Genomic DNA, 24,344 nt, shown 5'->3' with positions numbered 1-24,344 from the left:
CTTAAAACTCGTTTTAAAAACCAGTTATTTCAATATTTTTTATTCTTTGTCTTTTCATTCTTTTTTGAATTTTATTGATTGTGAGAAGATGGTAACTTTAATATAATAAAAACGCTTCATTTTATAAATACTATAATGCACCCCAGTGGATCCCCCTACATAAATGTACTCAGTATTTTGGAACTAGATTATGTCCTGCATCCTGTGTCCTGCATGTTCATGTTTTTAACCTTTAAACTTTCTTAAATACTCTGTATTATATTTTTTCTCATTTTTAAAAGAATATTCTTAATCAGAGTCTATTTTTAAATATTTCATATAGCAGTGTGATCATTTATATGCAGCATTTGTCAATTACGAACTTTTTAAAACCCATTTTTAGAGTCGTAAAAAAATGAATCTCAATATTTATATTAACGTTTTCCTTTACTATTTAAACAATGCATGAGCTGACATGAATCAAAATGATAATCAAATGCCAAAAGAAAACAGCTAGGTTTTTAGCTTTTTGATCCGCTCCCCAGATTCAATCATGTGATAAATCGTCATCGGGTTCGAGGTTACAAAAAAATAAATTCTGGATATATCCGGTTATGACGTAAATGCTCAGAAAAAAACTGTAAATCGAAAGCAAGTTTCATTCGTAGAAAACACGCACAACTGATTTTACCTGTGCATTGTACCTCGTAAAAGAGACAACGATGAATAGATTTATCCCTTTTGGAATCTGTACCGTGCTGTTATTTTTGGTGTATCTGACGACGTGTAGGGGTAAGTCTATCATGTGACAGGACGACCTGATGACAGGTGACACGTGTGCCCTTCGTGCCCAGCCCCCGCACCCAGGCCCCTGCCCATGCCCCCAGCCCCTGCACCCCGGTCCCTGCCCCCTCTCCACCAGGCTTATGTATTTTTATGTTTGCAAAATTCTTTTAAATAGACTGAGTGACATCGTTAAGTGTGATCAAAGTTACTGTGCTGTCAACATGATCAACAGGTGCAACATGGGCTTTGTTTTGTCTCTCATCAAGGAAGGAATGAAGCACTAATATATAAATGATAAATCATACAAAAAAATTTTGCAATTCACATTTTTTATGGGTGAACATGCCCACATCACAATGAGTTACGACATATTACTCTTCTTGACATTACAGTAACTTTTTAAAAATGTCGATTTTTGGGCAAAATCATGTCACATCCAAAAGAGTTGATCCTTACTTAGCGGGTTCAAATCCCACTGTGGGACCTGAAGACCGGTCTTTAGGATGAGACCGTATAAACCGAGGTCCTGTGTCGCAGTAGGTGCTGGCAGGAATAAGATCCCTAACTGCTCAGTGACCCTGGGTGCCGAGGATAGGTTAACATTTGTAGCTCTCCCCCGGCAAATAGTGGCATCTCTAAATGACAGAAAAACTCTCGAGAGGGACGTTAAACAACTTTAAAAAATTAGATCAAAAGGAACCATGGTACAATATATAAAAAAAGCTCTTTTAAAATCAATTTGATCAAGGGGAAAAAAAAACTTGAACAATTTGGGGGGCCCCCGGGGAGGGGGGGGCATTTTCTTAGGGATTGTGATTCTGGGTCATAAAAAATTGAGGTACATGAACTAGATGAGGTTCTATCAAAAAAGCACTGAAAATAATTCCAAATAAACATTCCTGAATATAGATCTAAATTTTTTAAAGAATTACATAAGCAAGACAATTTTTCTTATTTTTTGATGATAATAGCATTAACTTTAGGATGTTAATTGTGTACTTGATATAAATTTTAATGATATTTGAGAACATCCTTTTTCATTTCCCATCTCTCAACCCTGTATTTCCTGGAGGATCTATATCTTCTTTGTGCAGGAGTGTGTTTTGTGCAGCACATTGCTGAGTCAAGTTTTTCAAGGACTCACATATTTCACTTTAAATCAGTCTTTGTAAATAATAGAAAAGCTATGAAAGCAGTGTTATTCAATCTTGCATGTAAAACTAGTTGAGAGTGAAATAATTCAATAAAATGTATTCATAGATGATCAAATCTATATGGCCACTGGGATAAGGGCTGGGTCACAGTGGGGAATCAAACTTTTACATGTAGAGGAAAACATTTTTTTTTAAAATCTGCTGATGAGAAATGCATAGTCACTTTCATGATACATACATGTATGTGAATATACATGTATATTTAAGCATCCTAAGTAAGCATGGTAAGGTAGATTCAAGTTTGTTCAAATCATGGCTGCTCAAAGTTAGTAGAAGGGCCACCAATTCAAAACTCTGTTTAGAACAGCAGGACCATTACATTATCTAAACATGTTCAACATGCACAAAACTGAGCTTATTCAGAATTTTATGTTTTAAAGCAAACAGGTGCTGTGATGAATACCTTTAAACATTTCTAGTTCCGTGTGCAAGTGCATATATTTTTAGTCTTTTTTTCTTGAGTTTTAAATGTAAATTTTTATTTTAATGGATAAAAAAATGCACTTTGTACTTCTGGGGACTATTACTTCCTGCTTCAATGGGTTCATTAAAAGATTTCTTTTTTCAACTGGCTGTTTAAATTAAATTTTGTTAAATTGCGTAGTGGCAAATTGACTCCAGGTAAAGTCCTGTTTTACTTTAAATGTAAAAATGTATGTTTGGATTGGACACTTACTGGAGGGCGAGGATCAATACCGAAGGAAACAGCTGGCTGCATTCAATTTGCTGTCACCCATTATAGGAGGATAAAAAAAAACATTTTTAGTTTCCTCCTTAAACACATGATAAATTTTGATTTTAATGTCATCAGTTGAAAACATGTCTTCCACAAATATAAAATCTGTACAAGTATTTTTTTCATGGGCAACTAGTAAATTTAGAGAAATTAAGTCTGTCCAACAATTCCGTTGCTTTCTTTCATCATGTGTCATGTGCACTAAATATTATGTTCTGTTATGTCTTGATCATGGAGTTTTTTAGCTCTACTGGTCAAAGACCAGAAGAGCTTATGCGATAGTAATGCGTCCGTCGTCCGTCCGTCTGTCTGTCCGTCTGTCTGTCTGTCTGTCTGTAAACAATTTTTCAAAATGCTACTCCTCCTACAGTTTTGGTCCAATTTCAATATAACTTGGCACACAAGTAGACTACACTAAGATACATATTTTTGTGCATCAGTTTTTGATTTCGATGAACGGTGTTGCCATGGTTACTAAAAATAGAATTTTCTTAGAAATTCTTTCAAAATGCTACTCCTCCTACAGTTTTGGTCCGATTTCCATATAACTTGGCACACAAGTAGACTACACTAAGATACATAATTCTGTGCATCGGTTTTTGATTTCGATGAACGGTGTTGCCATGGTTACTAAAAATAGAGTTTTCTTAGAAATTCTTTCAAAATGCTACTCCTCCTACCGTTTTGGTCCGATTTCAATATAACTTGGCAAACAAGTAGACTACACTAAGATACGTAATTCTGTGCATCGGTGTTTGATTTCGATGAACGGTGTTGCCATGGTTACTAAAAATAGAATTTTCTTAGAAATTCTTTCAAAATGCTACTCCTCCTACAGTTTTGGTCCGATTTCAGTATAACTTGGCAAACAAGTAGACTACACTAAGATACATATTTCTGTGCATCGGTTTTTGATTTTGATGAACGGTGTTGCCATGGTTACTATAATAGAATTTTCTTAGAAATTCTTTCAAAATGCTACTCCTCCTACAGTTTTGGTCCGATTTCAATATATCTTGGCACATAAGTAGAATACACTAAGATACATAATTTTGTGCATCGGTTTTTGATTTCAATGAACGGTGTTGCCATGGTTACTAAAATAGAATTTTCTTAGAAATTCTATCAAAATGCTACTCCTACAGTTTTGGTCCGATTTCCATATAACTTGGCACACAAGTATACTATACTAAGATACATAATTCTGTGCATAGGTTTTTATTTTGATGAGTGGCAAGGATCATTTTTCTATTTATTGCTGTTTTAAAGTCTCAAGTCCGAAGTGCTACTTTTCTCTTCCTTTGTTTTAAGTATAAACCAGTAGAGCTACAGTCTCAACAGAGACTTCTGGTTTTGCATGGAATGATTTATAAATTAGCAGCTGCTGCATTTATGTAGCCTCTCTGATTTCTTATTAATCTGATATTCTCTCCCCCCCCCCCCCCCCCCAAAAAAAAAAGAGAGGGTTACATTATTGCAGCTAGGAATGATGATTAACATGATAAATAAGTCTATTCTAGTAAGAATCAAAATACTTTTAACTACACATGGGTTAAAGGGGGGTGGGGGTGTCCTGTAATACAGAACACAGACTAGGATCAGAATCAGGAAGCTTATAAATACACTTCCTAAAAAAATATATTAGATTATTTCCTATATCAGTATATTGAGAGTTTACAATCACTAGAATAAGATGTTTTACACTAAATAAACATGATTGTTAACCTGACAAAACCATGTATGTGAAAGAAGTGTAGGGTATTTTTAAAATCATTGTTGCAAATGCAAAGGTTATTTGTTGGTTTTTGGTCTTATCACACAGTATTTTTGGGGTGGCCATTTTGAGATGGTATGATTTAAGATACAGAGGATGTTTTGTAGTTAAATATGGAATTTATTTCATGAGTGGGACAGGATCTTTTTTTTAATATTTTCTGGAGTAAAAAAAAAATCCTGTTTCATGAGTGAAATAAATTCCATTTTAACTACAAAACATTGAATTTTCTTTGATTTTCCCCCTTGCCTATTTGTTTTTTTTTATTTTTTGTAATACAGTCATAGGCTACATGATGTCACAGTTGAGTGGTTGATATAATCATATGAGATTGAAAACATTGTAAACATGGATTTCAGCAACATATTTGGGGTAACTTTGGCAGTCTTATTCTCTGTCAGAATGGTTTATTTACTTTCACTATATATTATAACAGTCCAAGGAATATTTTACAACAATCTTCAATTATGGGAAGGTAAATTGAGAGTTTTACCGCACATCTGATATATATTTGTCACACTTTGAAAGGATATCATTTTAATATCTGTTCACACTGTGACAGAATATCATTTTTGTTCAATGAATAACAGTATTTCACTGTTGAAAATGTTGTAAAAGCAGCAATCTAGAAAATTAACATGACAAAATTTTGCTATGATTGGTAATTTATATATATGAAGTAAGAAACTCGAGATATAAATACTAGATAAAACAGAGGTGTCTTTATTTGATTTTTATAGGAGATGATACAACAACCCAGGTGGTCACTACTGTAACAACGGAATCATCAGGAACGAGTGAAAGTCCAAATGTCAAAGGTAAGGGAAATGTCCTATAGTCTAATCAAACCTGTAGATCCAGTGATGAATGTTTAATTAATATAAGTCCTCATTAACTGCTCATTAAAGGTCATACGAAACAATGTCCTGAGCATTTTGGGTTGTATACGGAAATAAGTATATCTGAGCAACATTAATCAGCCTGAAAAAACATTGGATTTTTTACGCAAGTTGGAGGCAGCAGAGTTGATGAAAGATACTTGACTGCGAGGATGAGCTTCAACTAGCGTGGCTTATCTCCCTTTGCTTATGACGTCAGTAAGACCCACTCGTTACATTCTGTACTAATATTTATATAGCCGATCATGTCTTATGCAGCGTAATTTTTAAGAAATATTATTGTCTTGACTAAAACTTTGCTTAAATATATGATTTTCAAACCAGATAGTGTTTGTCTTTATACATCCTGTTGCATGTTTGCAAGATTTTAGCATGTTTTATCCACTGTTATTTATTTCATCCTTCTACATATCAATATAATTAGAGAGAGACGATGTCCAAAGAGAGCAGAACTTCTGTACTCGAGTTATATATAAATATAGACGCTGTCAAATAGCAATTACAGTTGAATAAATTTCTAACACAAAAATATGATTTGTTAATTTTCCAATTAAATTGTTTTAAGCATGATCAGATTATGAGCATATATTGGTATACATACAGTTACTCGATCGGTAGCACGCACATATAAGTAAAGCTGGATTCGATCGATTGACAGAGGTGTGTGAAAGTGAAACTAAACCTGCATGCAGATAAATGATTTCATTTATTTGTGGAAAATGAAATGATTCTATCGCTTCCTGGTTTTCTCCTCTCTCAGTTATTCCTTGCTCTTTCTTTGGCTTTCCCCATCTCATTGACTCTTTTTTTTCACCAAAGTCGGTACATTTACACATAACACCATGCCTTTTTGAATATCGTAATAATCTTAAAAAGTCAGCCTCGGACTTTAAACGCAAATCTATCTATGTAATCCTACGCACGTACGTTTCTGTGTGTATTGGCAGATCAAATTTTCTAAATTTGCATCAGTTTATTTTAACAAATATCATATTCTTCTTTTAAAAATGAATGTTTAACTCTAAAAATATTAATTTTTAAAATTGTTAGGTTCAGTCTCACAAACAATGGGCATTGGGCATGGGTTTCTTTTTAACGGATCATCCTATGCACGCACTGTATGAGTATTTTCAAACTGCAGTTACTCAATGAAACTGTTATAGAAGTATAGAACTGCACCGTACTAGTAACATTACAGTACATGTATATTAACGTGCATACCCGTAATGCTGGTAAGTTTTTAGCTCTTCGGAGCCAAAGGCTCAAAGAGCTAATGCTATGGCCATTTGTGCGGTGTGCGTCATGCGGTGTATGTTAACTTTTTAGAATATTGGCCATAACTCAAGAACCCCTTGGCCAATTATTGTCAAATTTGTCACAGGGTATACTTGGCCTAAGGGCTACCATTTATACTAAAACTAGGGATGGGACCCTAAAACAAGGGGAGATAATCACAAAAATAAAACCAAAAGTACTGGTTCCTAAAAAATCTTCTCCAGAACCACCAGGCAGATTTTCACCAAACTTACATACAAGGATTGGGATATGTTGAAGATTAAAAATCGTTCAAGGCATGACCCTGGGGCAAAGGGCGTGGTCTCAAGGTCACTTCAAAGTTGACCAAAATTTACACTTATTAAAAACGTTGATATTTTGCTTGCTATAAAGACTAGGATCATCAAATATTGTAAGTTGATGCATCTCAGGACTTGACATCATGTTAATACAAAAGTAGGTCACGGTGACCTACTTTTTAAATTTTGCGGGCTTTTGTTTTCAAATTGATTTGGAGGCATATTTTGGAAACTTTAAGGCCTATGATCATGAAACTTTGTCAGCTGGTGCATCTTGGGTACACAAACAACATCAACTTAAAAGTAGGTCATCGTGACCTACTTTTTGAATTTGATGGCTAATCTTTTCTAAAACATTTAATCTTATTATTTCAGACACCGAGAGGTTTAGAATCACCAAATCTTGTAAGTTGATGCATCTTGGGGCCATAAAACATATTTATTAAAAAGTAGGTCACTGTGACCTACTTTTTAAACTTTGCTGGCATTTGTTTTCAAATTGTTTAAAAGGCATATTTTGAATAAAATTAGACCTATGATCATCAAATTTTTTCAGTTGATGCATCTTTTGTCTTCAGAAAATGTCACCCAAAAAGTAGGTCACTGTGACCTACTTTCGACTTTTTATGGCTAGATTTAAGTATCTAGGTACTTATTGGCTTACAATCATCAAAATTTGTGAGTTGATGCATCTTGGGTTTTTGGAGATTAACCACCAAAAAGGAGGTCACTTTGACCTACTTTTGACATTTTATGGCTATATTTAAGTATTTCAGGTATTTCACCATGACCTACTTATAGTATTTTATAGTTACATTTAAATATCTTCAGCCCTAACTGGATAAGAATCATCAAACTTTGTCAGTTGTTGTATCTTAGGTCTTAGGATAGATTGTATCATTTATCAGAAGAGCGATTCAAGGCCCTTGGGCCTCTTGTTAAAATCACTTTTCTTGTGACAGCAAAATTACGATGATGTCATCATAAACCTATTTCTGTATATCATTTTCATTAGTTCTCGTGTTTCAGAATGCAGAAGCTTGCATTCAAATACGCTGACTTTTTAAATAATTTATAGATCCACGTTTATCATGAAGTTCAATATCCCCGTGTTTATTTCGGGAAAAAAGGGGGGGGGTTACATCATGTATCATATACGTATAAAAATCAAACAAGAAGATTGTTGTTTCTAAGGTATTAATTAAGAAATAAGGTATCATTTTTTGAGTTTTATTGGGATGTAAATCGGGTTGGTCACGTGATCAAATCTCATAAAGCCCGAAGGGCTTTATGGAAGATTTGATCATGTGCCAACCCGTTTTACAGCCCAATAAAACTCAAAAAATGATACCTTATTACTTATATTTACATTTGAGACTATTTATTACAAATAGTAACGTACTTAGCTTAACTAACATTATTTTTTCAAAACTCAATGGAATGTGTTTATAACGTCGATCGCTTATGACGTCACTATCAAACTACGTAGATGGATTATGACTTAACAATCAATTTATGGTCACATGACCAACTTGTTTTATTGAGATGTAAAAACGCCTTGTTCAAATAGTGTTATATAAGGGAAAACATTTGCAAATGTAAATATTTTAAGATAAGTAATCTTGGTTTGGGTCAAAAATCTTGATTTCAACGGGGTTTTCATCAGGATCATCTTACTATAAAAAACTCTCGTTTTCAGTTGCTGTGCCTAAATTAATGATAAGTTCAAATAAAGTGAACTGTTCCTTAGAATCAGGCAGCTCATCGAAAAACATAATCTCCACAAAAAAGACTAAAATTAACTCAATAAAATACAGTAAAATCACACTAGATCTAATGCGTTGTTAACATCAGTGGGTCTTTGTGACGTCATACAAACACAAAATCAAGAACGATAAGCGAGTAACAAATTTATCAAGTGGACAAGTTTAGGCCTTCATTTTTCTGTTAAACAAAAGCAAATTTTTTTTACCAAACGTAATTTAACATTCTTTCATACCAGTCTATATGTTTAATAAGTAAAATCGTAGTGTAATGAACTGTTTTGTATGACCTTTAAAAGATAGGCTCAGAGGTTAAGGTGTGTGACAAGTTAGCATTATATCCTTGTCTTGTTTTCAGTTAGTCTAGGACACACAGGGTTGGCATTAAATCTTTGTTTTGTTTTTCAGTTGGAAACTGTAGTACCTTTACAAGTAACGATACTTGCTGTACTAACACTGGTTGCTCCTGGGTTGTGTGTTTAAACGCAACAGCAAGTGTGAATCACACAGGTAAGAACATTTCCCTCTGAATGAAAAATTTAGTTCTTCTATCTTTGTAGTGATTACAATTATGACAATTATAATTAATTTAGACTCTATACAAAATTGGACAAGTTTAGATCCTGATAAATGCAAAATTTGAAAAACTGAAAATTGCAATGCTGGGGCTTATAGCACTGAAACCATCATTGTTCTATAATTTTTTAATATTTAAAATTACAAACTGATAGGATGTAATTAGTTTGATTTGCATTAAATAAATTAAAGTGAAACCAAATGTAAATAAAAAATGACAGCTTAAGTGAAGATCCATTTGACATAAAAATCAAAGTTACTGTGGCTGTATACATTTAAGTGATTTACATAATTTTCCTTTATTTTTCAACTAAAAATAGCACAGATACATGTATCTGAATTTAACCACCTACATGTAGCCTGTGACTGAATTCTGGCATCACACGTGTCAACATTAATATGAACTAGGGCTAATTGTAATGGGGACCGTTACAGATGTTCCCCAAACGCTCCCCAACTCCTTTTGGTGCCATATTCCCTGTAAGCTCTATTAAATAAGACATGCTTTATACAATTTAGACCTAAACAACGTTTTCCCAGAAGAATACAAAATATATTTAAATGTTAGCACTGCACGCGTGCTCATGTGAATGCATGTGCGTAATGACATAATCATCTTTTCTACACTATCTATGTGTTTTAATATGCTTAATGTCAAAGCATTTAATCCAAAAGTATTAAAAATACACTCATTCAAGCGTATTTTTAGGTCACCTGAGTAACTCAGGTGACCTATTGCTATCCGTTTTCGTTGTGCGTCGTGTGTCGTGTGTTAACATTTGAACATTTTCAGCTTCTTCTCTGAAACCACTGAACCAATTTCAACCAAATTTGGTATACAGCATCTATGGGTGGAGGGCAACAAAAATTGTGAATTTCATGGTCCCCGCCCCCCTGGGGCCTGAGGGGTGGGGCCAAAACCACTAAAATTAATGAAATCTTTAAAAATCTTCTTCTTTACTCCTGGACATTAAGCAGGCAAACTATTGGCATGAATGTAATGAGCATTGAGTACTCTACCAAAATTGTGAAATTCATGGCCCCAGGGTCAGGGGTTCTAGTGCTAGGGCGGGGCTCTGTAGATTATATAGTGAAAATGCATTATTTCTTTGAAAATCTTCTTCTCTTCTCCTGGGTATTAAATACACTAACTAAGCAAATAGTTATGATGAGCAAGAGTGCCTCTTCCAGATTTTTGAATTTCATGGCCCCAGGGTCAGGGGTTCTGGTGTTAGGGCGGGGCTCTATAGATTATATAGTGAAAATGCATTATTTCTTTGAAAATCTTCTTCTCTGCTCCTGGATATTTAATAAACAAATTAAGCACATAGCTATGATGAGCAAGAGTGCTTCTTCCAGATTTGTGAATTTAATGGCCCCAGGGTCAGGGGTTCTGGTGTTAGGGCTGGGCTCTATAGATTGTATAGTGAAAATGCATTATTTCTTTGAAAATCTTCTTCTCTGCTCCTGGGTATTAAATACACTAACTAAGCACATAGTTATGATGAGCAAGAGTGCCTCTTCCAAAATTGTGTATTTTATGGCCCCAGGGTCAGGGGTTCTGGTGTTAGGGCGGGGCTCTATAGATAACATAGTGAAAATGCATTATTTCTTTGAAAATCTTCTTCTCTGCTCCTGGGTATTAAATACACTAACTAAGCACATAGTTAAGATGAGCAAGAGTGCCTCTTCCAGATTTGTGAATTTCATGGCCCCAGGGTCAGGGGTTCTGGTGTTAGGGCTGGGCTCTATAGATTGTATAGTGAAAATGCATTATTTCTTTGAAAATCTTCTTCTCTGCTCCTTGGTATTAAATACACTAACTAAGCACATAGTTATGATGAGCAAGAGTGCCTCTTCCAGATTTGTGGATTTTGTGGGCCCCAGGGTCAGGGGTTCTGGTGTTAGGGCGGGGCTCTATAGATAACATAGTGAAAATGCATTATTTCTTTGAAAATCTTTTTCTCTGCTCCTGGGTATTAAATACACTAAATAAGCACATAGTTATGATGAGCAAGAGTGTCTCTTCCAAAATTGTGAATTTTATGGCCCCAGGGTCAGGGGTTCTGGTGTTAAGTCGGGGCTGTATTGATTATATAGTAAAAAGACATTTATTCTTTGTAAATATTTTTCTTTGCCTCTGGGTTTTAAGCCAATGATCCAAGTATATATATATTTATGATGAAGAAAGGTGCATCTAGCAAAGTGGTTTTTAATGCCCCCAGGGTAAAAAGGGGGGGGGTGGTTACATAGCCTGAAAATAAATTAATGCTTTGAAATCTGCTCTTTGGTATTAATGAACCATTTTATGATAAAATTTGCAAAATTTTGAAATATATGGCCCTGGGTCAGTGGTTCCTTTGGCGTGAGGTGCCCAACTGGTTATGAAGTGGAAGTGCATTTACTCTTTGTTACTCTGATCTACCTCTGGGTATTAAGTAAATAGAGTAAGCATGCTAAGTTTATAACTAGTGCTAATTGTAACGGGGACCGTTACAGATGTTCCCCAAACGCTCCCCAACTCCCTTTTGGTGCCATATTCCCTGTAAGCTTCATTAAATAACACAGACTCTATGCATTTGAGACTTTAACACCGTTTACCCAGAAATGTACCATGCTCATTCAAATTTTAGCATTGCATGTATGCGCATGTGAATGCATGTACGTAATGACCATATCATCTTGTCTACCCAATCTATATATTTTAATATACTAAATATTAAAGTATTTAATCCAAAAGTATAAAAAAATTCGCTCATTCAAGTGTATTTTTGATTTTACCCATTTCATGTGCATGCATGAGCATGATGACCATACCTTCTTGTAGAAGTTCATTAAATCTATCTATGTTTTAAATCCCATCCCGTTTAGTTGAAAACCAAGGGAGTTAAAACTGTTTAAAGTTTCAGCCAATCAAATTGCAGCTCACGTACACGCACGTGTGTGCATGTGCATGGTGACCATACCTTCTTGTAGAAGTCCATTTTATATATCTATGTTCCAAATCCCGTCCTGTTTGGTTGAAAACCAAGGGAGTTATAGCTATTTAAAGTTTCAGCCAATCAGATTGCAGCGCACGTGCATACACGTGTTTTCATGATAATTGCTATATATCATGTTGTAGGATATCGTAATGCATGGCTATGTTGAAAATTTCAAAGGATTTCGTCAAAAAACAAGAAAGATATTGAGACTTTAGTTTCAGCCAATCAGAGCAAAGCGCACGTGCATGCGCGTGAGATCTTGCTATTTAGACCATGTCATCTTGTCTATACTACTAATATATCCTTACATTTTGAGTTTCAAAGCATTTCATCAAAAAATAGAAAAGTTAAGTCAATATACCTTATATTGGCCATTTAACGTGTTGCACGTGCTTGCTCTTGCGTCAAAATGACCTTCGTTCAGCAAATCTACATAACATCCCTAGTGACCCTAAAAAGGTTTTACCTTAGTCGGATCATCTTCGCTAGCCAAGGGTTTCCGATCCGACACCTACTCTACAACCCTTGGCAGATTTGGCTGAAAATTTTAGAACTCGCGCAAACGAATTTGATTGGCTGCGAAGTCCAAGTCTACGCAAGGTTTTTACTAATCGACGATTTTCGGCTGAATTAAAGTCTGTTACTGTTTTATGCAAAAGAAGAGTAATATTTACACGGGATGAAAGTTAGGACGTGATCTATGCTAAAAAAACAAGGGAGTAATTAATTTGAAATTTTTTTCTTTTGATTATATATGTTTTCAAGAATTATTGAAAGGACCACATAAGTGCATGTTCCGCATTTTAGGTGCATCAATTTAAGCCAATCAAATGTTACGGCTCATTGATAATAATTGATACGGCAACATGTAGAAAGTAAAGTCAAACTCTTCACAAAAAATCCACGAAGAACGATATTTTCTACCACTTTTGAGGTGTGCCCACTTCCCACAGCTGTATGAGGTTGTTAGGATATATTCTACATCAGGCTGCATGGAGGTCGCCATATTGTTTCGAACGTCATATTGATTTACGTATGTTACAGCTATTTTCACTGGACAAATGTTAAAGAGCTTCAAGGGACTTAACTCAATTCAACGATAGGCGGCGCAATCAAAGTTCCCGTTTGATAGGCCTAAATCTGCCAAGGGTTGTAGAGTAGGTATCGGATCGGAAACCCTTGGCTAGCGAAGATGTAGTCGGATGTGTAGTTTACAAGATCACTCAAAGACAAAATTTTCCCAGGAATAATAATAATAATAATAATAATAATAATAACTAGATACGATCTCGTTGCGAGCAACAAGAGGTCTTCCGTCCGATTCCGGAAAAAAAACGAAAATTCGAGCTGTAAAAGTGAAAAAAAAATTGCACACAAGGGGGATTAATTCAGGTCGCGAGCATGAAAATCCAATTCGCTAAATATTACGCTATTTGGACCTCTGCTCTTAATCTTTTCGTATATACCTCTGTATAAAGTGCTTTTGTCTTAGAATTATGGAAGGCTAGTCATTATTCATAATTTCGCGCCAAACGCCACGAGTTAAACTTTGCGCCTTTTTTGGAATGTTCTATTTAATAGCTATGATAGCTTCAGCGAAATAAAAAAAAAACATTCATATAGCCTAAACTTCGACGATTAGAAAGCATATTTAACACATTTTACAATGCCACATAGTATGTAAGCTAGTAACACTAAAGCAGTGAAACGGCTATGAATTTTATCTTTTTTTTTTCAAATTTCCTGTTTTTCGCCAAAGTAAACTATCCCGATTTAGTTAAACATTCATAATGAGGTTGAAATGTATCGCCGAAAAACATGGCTCCCCTTACAACGATCAGGAATTGGATACCATTTGTGCTGAAAAACTTGAATAAGATCTTTGAGAGAATAATCTTAATATAAACTCCATGAAGCAATCTTTAAAAAAGAAATGATTATCTAATTTTGTCTTTTCTGTTAGTTTAATATGGCACAAATGTGCATGGGAAAAAAGTGGGTAAGTTTTATACTTACTGTATTCATTGACATTCTATCTTGAAAAACTTACTTATAACAATTATTAAAAATCTGTTTTTCCGTGGTGCAAATTAGAAGATATTAGGTATCGAATTTCATTTGCACATTTAGTCTATTCTTTTTCTACTTTGAGAACCAGCCAAAACCAATTATAGAATACGTTTAGGAAGAACTTCGTTTAACACAGAATTGCAACGTAACTACGACGTGACAATCCAAGTATTCCTTTACATTTCATTTGTCCTTATGTTACTTTCATTCAAGCAAACGCTCGGCTGCCTCAGTAAACCCCTATTGCGAAATGTCGGAGTTGACAGAAAGAGCGGCCATCTTGGATCCGCTTCAGATTTTAAAATACTAATATCTACAGTTAAGCTTTATCAATATTCAAACAAATTTTATAGTTAGCATTATAAAAAAGGTTTCTATTAACGTACCAAAAATAAATGAAAAATATTGAAAAACAAAAAAAGTTGAAAATTTGGACTTTTTAAATTGGCTTCCGGTAGCGACGGGAAGTAATGACAACGAACGACAAGTGGCGTCCTGGATAGCATTTATCATCATCTATAATCTCTGAAAGTTTCAGCTTGATATCTTTTACCGTTTTTGAGAAAATCTGTGGACAAAATGTCATTTTAAAAATCAGAAAAAGGTCTGTAACTTGGCACCGGAAGCCATTTTCCAAAAAATCTCTCAGATGTATCAAATCCATTTAACAACACATCTGTCCTGAAAATTTCATGTAATTCCATCCAGTAGTCTTTGAGAAATTGCGTCAGAAAAATAATAATGATAATAATAATAATAAGAAACAATAGAATCGCTATAATGTCTTCCGTTAAGACGGAAGACCTTAATAAGAAACAGAGTAAAAACAATATGTTCCCCAACTTCGTTTGGGGAACATTATGATAAGCAATGGTGCCTCTTTCAAAGTTGTAAATTGTGAATTTCATGGCCTCCGGTTTAAACACGAACCAAATTTAATTGTTTGAAAGTTGTTACACAATACTCAGGTGACCTATAAGGCCCGTGGGCCTCTTGTTAATTTTACTCATTTCACGTGCATGCACGTGCAAGCATGTGCGTGATGACCATACCTCCTTGTAGGAGTCCATCATGTCTATCTATATTCTAAATCCCATCCTGTTTGGTTGAAAACCAAGAGAGTTATAACCATTTAAAGTTTAAGCCAGTCAGATTGCAGCGCACGTGCATGCGCGTGATTTCATGAAAATACTATATATCATATTGTAGGATATCTTAATGCATGACTAAGTTTAAAATAAATTTCAAAGCATTTCCTCAAAAAATAAGAAAGATATTGAGATTTATGTTTCAGCCAATCAGAGCGAAGCGCACGTACACGCACGTATATGCATATGCATTATGACCATATCTCTTTGTGGGTATCTATTATGTCTGTCTATATTCTAAAACCCATCCTGTTTGGTTGAAAAACAAGGGAGATATAGCCATTTAAAGTTTAAGCCAAGCAGATTGCAGCGCACGTGCATGCGCGTGTTTTCATGACAATTGTTATATATCATATTGTAGAACATTCTAAAGTATGTCTATGTTTCTGATTTCATAGCATTTCTTCAAAAAACAGAAAAGATATTGAGATTTTTGTCTCAGCCAATCAGAGCAAAGCGCACGTGCATGCGCATGAGTTCGTGCTTATTTGACAGTGTCACATTATCAACACTACTAATATATCCTTATATAATGAGTTTCAAATCATTTCATTAAAAAATGTAAAAGTTATAGCTATATTAAGTATATCAGTCATTTCACTCATATCACGCGCACTCACGTGCATGAGTATGCGCGCAAAATGACCTTCGTTCCGCACACCTACACTACACACCTATTAACCCTTAAAAGGTTTTAGCTCAGTTGGGTGAACAGTTTCTGAGAACACTCGCGGACAAAAAAGTACCGGAGAACAAAGAAGAAAAAAAAGAATAACTAGATGCGATCTCGTTGCAAGCAACGAGTAGGTTTTCCGTCCGATATCTGATGGAATAAGACCTGTGTTGGGATAATTCCACTGATAGGATAAAAAATGTCAAAAAGGCACAAGAATTCTTCAAAATATGTTAAGAAACACAAAACAATGTAGGATGTATCAATTCCAATCAACTTCCGGTTCTACTTCTTCACTTCCGGTACGACCGTATGTGCTCAAAACTACTTTCAACTCTATATCAAGCATGCAGTAATCATCCCTGAAAGTTTCGATGGAAAATACTCATTTTTAGACAACTTCCGGTTTGAACAAACCGTACTTCTGGTGGAAATATTAAGATGCTACGCATTCTCTAAATCTCTATAATGAACAATTACATTCATTAGAAAATAAAAAAAATCGCTATACATGTACATGTATTTAAATTTCATGTACTTCCGGTTTACAACGGAAGTGTCAACGGAAAAAATGAACAAATTAAAAGTATGCATATTGTTGGGAGCATTATTTTGACCATCTTTTGTTCAATATTGCTTATCAAAATATTCACGCTTTTCGAGATATAAAGCGTCAAAGATTTAGCATTCTAGCCCCCTATGTCCCTTTATTACATAATATATGATCAATTTTTTAGTATATATTGTTGCAAATAGTAAAGTTGAATATCTTTGCTTCAGTAATATATTACAAAATATTGATCATTAAAGAGTTAAAGACGAGAGACTTTTTGCCCCTCAATGCCCCTAATTTGAAGGGCTAACCCCATTTTCTTCATATTAAATGAAAGGTCTTACTATATTGCACATTTTTTATTATATTTGTCTTTACAAAATATTAACCAGTAAAAAGATGTAAAAGAAAACGTATCAATTTTTGCGTGATGCGTATGAACCTATTTTTCGAGCCCAGGCGAGCGTCGATGCCTTTTTACCTGGAAAGCTCTATATGCAAAATGTCACATCTACTATCCTTCCTCTACCTTCACTGAAAATCTCAAGTCGATATCTTCAGTCGTTTAGGAGGAGATCTCAGGACAAGCCGACCCTCTAAAAATCAGAAAGTCGTCCATATCTCACGACCGGAAGTGACGTCATCAACGACAAAAATTTCCAACAAGGTTCAGATGAATATCTATCAGATCTGAAAGTTTGGTGAAAATCGAGCCAGCCGTTTCCGAGAAATCGCGTGCACAAAATCGGTAAGAAAAATAATAATAATAGGGAAAAAGAAACTTAACGAAAACAATAAGGTCTTCCGTTGCAGACGGAAGACCTTAATAATAATAACTAGATGCGTTCTTGTTGCTAGGGCAACAAGCAGGTCTTCCGCCCGACTTTTCGTTAGAAATCTGGGCTCCGTCAGGCCATGAAAGAGATTTCAGAATGTATTTTTATCGTTTACTTTCATTGACAGCAGTCTCTCAACATAGATCGTGATTATTACAGTTATTCCACAAAATATCTCAAAATATAGCTTTTAAAAATCGACAAAATCTACCATACATTATAAAAAAGAAAGAAAAGTCATATGCAACTGAAAAAAGACAGAAACAAAGAAAAAAATTTTGCAACGCCCCAAGCGGGATTCGAACCCCCGACAGTGAGACAAAGTTTGAATTGGTCATATCTTTGCAACAAATACACGCATGAAAATGTTGAAAACATATTTAGAGTTCTTAAAAGATACTCTATCAACCCTGTGATTTCCAAAGAAAAATAGTGAAAAACAAAAAAGTTGAAAAATTAGACTTTTAGAATTCACTTCCGTTTGCGACCGGAAGTCAGAACGACGAAAAATGAAGGTTGATCAACACATCTACATTCGATTTTCTATCATGTCCGTAAGTTTCAGTTTTATATCTGTTACTGTTCTCGAGAATTTTTTGCGACAAAATTCCATTTAAAAAATACAAATTTCCCCAAAAAACGCGAACGGAAGTAAATTTCGAAAAAGTGAGGGACACCCCTGGAGATATTAACATGATGCACCATCCCTGAAAAGAATCGTTCAAATTGAACCACGCACAGCGGAGATATGACCTGTACTATGAAAAGTGGAATAATAATAATAATAATAATAATAATAATAGAAAACAGAAGGAAAACAATAAGGTCTTCCGAAGGAAGTCGGAAGACCTTAATAATAATAATAATAATAATAAGAAACCGAGTAAAAACAATATGTTCCCAAACTCCGTTTGGGGAACATAATTAGCTTGTCTTAGCATTCATCTGGTGCTAAAGTGAAGTAATTTAATATGAAGTGAAGTACATGTACATTAATTCAAATTAAACTAATTCGCATTAAAATCTCAGTGTGAGCGAGGTTGAAATTTGATTCACAGTAAGGCCAAGATAAATAAATATTGTGTTTCCTATTCCAACATACAAAGAAGTGATTGAAATTAAGATTTCTAAAAGCAAATCTGTATTTGTTTACTTTCAGAAAAATTTTGATGAATAACATTTTTAGGGCCGGCTAATGTATTTTTAGGTCGGTCGAGGAACGTGAAACACACAATTTATTTATCTAGGTCTAACTTTAATTTAAATTAAACTCTCTGAGTTGAATTGCCAATTAAGCAGTATGAGCCGCAACTTTGATAATTAGTTGAAATTATAGAAAAACCTTTTGCTTGAAGCTACAAGTACTATCCTATACATTGGCTGTAGACATGAATTTCTATTAACTGTCCCTGATAAACTGAGGGCAGTGTATACCTAATGTTTCCAGCTGATGTTATTTTGTCTACATATAGGCTGCCATAACTTGAGTGACACAGCTGATAAAAAGGCGGCTGCTGACGAATGTAAAGTGGATGTGAATAAAATAGAGGAAAATGTTACCTGTAAGTACCTAATAATATACCTGTACCTACCTTTTAACACTTGTAAGTACCTTATAAAACTTGTTAGTACATGTACCATATAATACCTGTTTATAATTTATAAAACCTTGTATATATGACATGTAGGTACTTCATGATACTTGTAAGCACCTAATATTACCTGTATATACCTTAAAAAACCTTTAAGTACCTCAAACAAGTTGTAAATGCCCCCTTAAATATATTTCATGCATATTTCAGTCTTGTTATTGGTCTTAACCTCGTGTACGTAATTTTTGTTTTCCTTATATGTATATGTTATACTAATTTCAGGTACTTTTAAACCTAATACAACAACAACAACACCAGTGCCGACAACAGCGTCCACAGCGCCAACAATACCGCCAGCACCCATGCCAGGTTAGACAACAGACAACAGTGTATCCGTCTGACAACAGACAACAATGTATCCATCTGAGAACAGACAACAATGTATCTATCTGACAACAGACAACAGTGTATCCATCTGACAACAGACAACAGTGTATCCATCTGACAACAGACAACAGTGTATCTATCTGACAACAGACAACAATGTATCCATCTGACAACAGACAGCAGTGTAACCATCTGACAGCAGACAACAGTGTATCCATCTGACAACAGACAACAATGGGTCCATCTGACAACAGACAACAGTCTATCAATCTGACAACAGACAACAATGTATCAGTCTGACAACAGACAACAATGTATCCATCTGACTACAGACAACAGTGTATCCATCTGACAACAGACAACAGTGTATCCATCTGACAACAGACAACAGTGTATCTATCTGACAACAGACAACAATGTATCCATCTGACAACAGACAACAGTGTAACCATCTGACAGCAGACAACAATGTATCCATCTGACAACAGACAACAGTGTAACCATCTGACAGCAGACAACAATGTATCCATCTGACAACAGACAACAATGTAACCATCTGACAGCAGACAACAATGTATCCATCTGACAACAGACAACAATGTAACCATCTGACAGCAGACAACAATGTATCCATCTGACAACAGACAACAGTGTATCTATCTGACAACAGACAACAATGTATCCATCTGACAACAGACAACAGTGTAACCATCTGATAGCAGACAACAGTGTATCCATCTGACAACAGACAACAATGGGTCCATCTGACAACAGACAACAGTCTATCAATCTGACAACAGACAACAATGTATCAGTCTGACAACAGACAACAATGTATCAGTCTGACAACAGACAAGAATGTATCTGACAACAGACAACAATGTATCCATCTGACAACAGACAACAGTGTAGCTATCTGACAACAGACAACATTGTATCCATCTGACAACAGACAACAGTGTATCCATCTGACAACAGACAACAGTGTATCAATCTACCTACAGACAACAATGTATCAGTCTGACAACAGACAACAGTGTATCCATGTTACAACAGACAACAGTGTATCCATGTGACAACAGACAACAGTGTATCCATCTGACAACAGACAACAGTGTATCAATCTAACTACAGACAACAGTGTATCTATCTGACAACAGACAACAATGTATCCATCTGACAACAGACAACAATGTATCCATCTGAGAACAGACAACAATGTATCTATCTGACAACAGACAACAGTGTATCCATCTGACAACAGACAACAGTGTATCCATCTGACAACAGACAACAGTGTATCTATCTGACAACAGACAACAATGTATCCATCTGACAACAGACAACAGTGTACTGACAACAGACGACAATGTATACATCCAAAATGTTTCACCAAATTCCTTATATTTTTCTGTTAACAAAAAGTTACAGTTTATTTTGTTTTTTAAATCAGTACATGTTAGTCAGGACACTTAAATTTAGCACATGATTGACCAAATGTGGACCTATATTGCAAGTAACTAACTTTGTAAAGGAAAGTTTAAACTCTGAATGACAGGTTTGAATTTCATGGTTTTTCTTGTAACTTGGGGAGTTATCTTATTTCTTGTAAAGTATCATCATGATCATCATAGAAATAAATGTAACTCTGTTTTGATTCTACATGGACATGATTGTGAGAGATTTTTGTTTGTATTTTAGGAACATGTGAGGCCTTTACAAACCAGATGGCCTGCTGTGGACCAGATGGTCTGAAACTAAAATGTCTGTATGTCAACTGTACCACAAAACAGGACTCCAAAGTAACTACACGTAAGTACTATAACAGAGAGACCGAAACTAAAATGTCTGTATGTCAACTGTACAAAACAGAACCCAAAAGGAACTACCCGTAAGTACTATAACAGGGACAGAAACTAAAATGTCTGTATGTCAACTGTACCACACAGAACCCCAAAGTAACTACACGTAAGTACTATAACAGAGAGACCGAAACTAAAATGTCTGTATGTCAACTGTACAAAACAGAACCCAAAAGGAACTACCCGTAAGTACTATAACAGGGACAGAAACTAAAATGTCTGTATGTCAACTGTACCACACAGAACCCCAAAGTAACTACACGTAAATACTACAAGAGAGGGACAGAAACTAAAATGTCTGTATGTCAACTGTACCAACACACAGGAACCCAAAGGAACTACACGTAAGTACACATCCCATGACAGAAACTAAATGTCTGTATGTCAACTGTACCAACACACAGAACCCCAAAGGAACTACATGTAAGTACTATTACAGAGGGACAGAAACTAAAATGTCTGTATGTCAACTGTACCACACAGAACTCCAAAGGAACTACATGTAAGTACACATCATAGGACTGGAACTGTAGAAATCAAGATATGGGCTAAAATAATTTGTTTGTTTGCAGTTGCCTACGGATCCTACCTTTTGATAAAATATATTGAGCAAAACAGTTTTCTAGCCATATGAAAGATTATTATTTTTTAATTAAATTCAAGAATTCTGGAAATTAAAATTTTATGATTTATTTTTGTTTTTATTAATAAGTGGTATGGTATAAATTAACAGTCAGGGGCTTTTTATGCTTAGAAAGTGTATAAAAACCAGATAATTTGATACAGATATTTAACAAAAAGCATAAAACTCCCCCTCCCCCCAAATGAAAGAAAACCCTCATACGTATTAGGATGACATGTGCAAACAAAGAATTTTTTAAAACTTGGCCTTAGTCTGTTGAAACAAGAAGTACTACTTCTTACATAACTGTAACTATGATGTTTGACAACTTTTCAATATCAGATAATCAACAAAATATAAAACCCTTACAAACAATAAGGTTGATGTTTCATTATTTTGTGCTTATCAAATTTCCCTTTAAGTACCATTAATCTTGTTCTTTCTTGTTTTCCAGTGTGTCTTAATTTTACCAGTATGGCAAGCAAGTGTCAACCAGCTAAAGTGATTTGTAAGTATTGAAGAATTGGTCATGATCATGTGATAAAGAATGTGTGCTACTTTGTGTTCATTTTGTCCCAAATGTATGATCTTCAAATACATGAAAGGTTCAGTGACATTGTGACTGGTACTGTTAACCAACTATTATTTATTCGTAATTTGTCAGTTTGAATTCAATCCGCTGTGATTAATTTTCATGAATAAAGAAACGTTTTCTACAAAAATAAAGCAAATTTAATGAATTTGCAGCAATAAATATTCACGACTTAAGTAATTTGCGCAACTCAAGAATATTTCTTGTTCACGAATAAAAGTTGGTTTACAGTAGCTTATCATTGGCTTTATTGACTTGTTCCTTTTTTTGTTTCCAGGTAACAGCAGTGAGAGTAGTAAGTATTTAAAGAAAAAAAAATAATTACATGTAAAAAAAGGCATTTAAGTAATTGAAGTTATGCAATAAAATGGAACAAAAGATTTCATTACATTGTATAATTACAATGTACTGTCTAAGTGATGGGTTCAAGTGTATTAATACTACTTTATGTTCTTTCATTCATTTGATAAAAAAAAATATCAAATGTTAAAATTTATATGACAATTAAATTATTGTTTTATTTTTCAGGTACCACACCAGCACCGACTTGTATGTATCTATTGTAGTATATATAACTGTCATATAAACAATGGCATTCAGCATACATGTCTTCAGCATATTTTATAGCTTACCTGAGCTGAAAGCTGATATATTAAGCTTTCCTGACTACCTGAATGTACATCACCAATCCATCTGTATAAATGTGTCCTACTGTAAACTTTTCACATTTTTCATATTATACTCTAGCCGGAAAATAGCTCTGTAGTCGGAAATTAGCTCTTCAGATCTTATGTTTTCCGTTGATGTACCCGACTTTAAATTTAGATCATTTTATCTCATATTCTCAATTTTGTTTCACAAATCACATTCAGAATCAAAACTAATAGCTGATGAATCAGTTTCAATTGTTGATATAACTAAGAATCAGACGGAGATAATGTTACTGATTTATTCTTTTTTCAGCTTCAACACCAAACCCAACCAGTAAGTACCTAGATGAACACTTATTGTAGCTTTTATTTTTCCCTGGACTTGGACAAAATGTCTCCCTTTCATTGGATTATGACATACAACTTTCCACTATCATTCTGTTTCAAAAGATCTCATCCTTTATTGAGTTTGCTAGTATGAGATATCAGTTTGATCAATCTCATAGATGGTCATGACATTTTCTCCTCACAGTGTATAAGAATGTCTATACCTGATTTATTCATAAAGATACAGCAAAACTCGTTTAATACGAACACGGATATTGCAAATTTACGGATATAGCGAAGTCATCTTGGATCTCCAGCTATATAAATTTAATGACATTCTTATACGTTTATAATGAATTACGGTTATAGCAAAGTAATTTATAGGTCCCAGTGACTTGGTTATAACAGAGTTTTACTGTAGTCAGTACTACTATATAAAATCTGTACATTAGGAGATCAGTGCTTTCAGTGAAAGAGACTTAAAATAGAAAGGCACCCACACGAAAAACTTGAGACTTTATAAGTGTTGCATAGAAATGTCATTGAATAATTATTCTATTTTTAGCAACAACTGCAAATACAACAACTACAAAAGCCCCACCCCCCACGACTCTGGCGCCGCACACAGGAACCACAGAGCATGGTCAGCACTTTGATGGAGCCTCCTTCATTGGGGGGATGATCCTGATGGCGGGATTGTTTATCACTGGATTCTTCGCCTTAAAGTTCTACCGAGCACGCAAGGAT

The 24,344-nt window shown here is 34.8% G+C and overlaps 1 protein-coding gene across 1 annotated transcript; it reads left to right on the top strand.

Moving 5' to 3' along the window:
• Positions 1-563: 563 nt before the first annotated feature.
• Positions 564-24,339, top strand: LOC134257901 (sialomucin core protein 24-like; the record flags this gene model as incomplete). Its single annotated transcript, XM_062740474.1, has 11 exons — positions 564-771; positions 5,230-5,307; positions 9,134-9,235; positions 19,038-19,127; positions 19,440-19,526; positions 21,246-21,356; positions 22,483-22,536; positions 22,898-22,915; positions 23,149-23,169; positions 23,584-23,604; positions 24,163-24,339. Coding segments are annotated over exons 1-11 (829 nt in total), but the record flags the coding sequence as incomplete, so codon positions are not given.
• Between the last annotated feature and the right edge of the window lie 5 nt (positions 24,340-24,344).

Source organism: Saccostrea cucullata, unplaced genomic scaffold (genome assembly GCF_032062105.1).
Source record: "Saccostrea cucullata isolate Sc308-1 unplaced genomic scaffold, CSIRO_AGI_Scuc_v1 ctg7188, whole genome shotgun sequence".
NCBI lineage: Eukaryota > Metazoa > Mollusca > Bivalvia > Ostreida > Ostreidae > Saccostrea > Saccostrea cuccullata.
The sequence above is the reverse complement of the archived record's forward strand: the minus strand, read 5'-3'. Positions and strand labels throughout refer to the sequence as shown.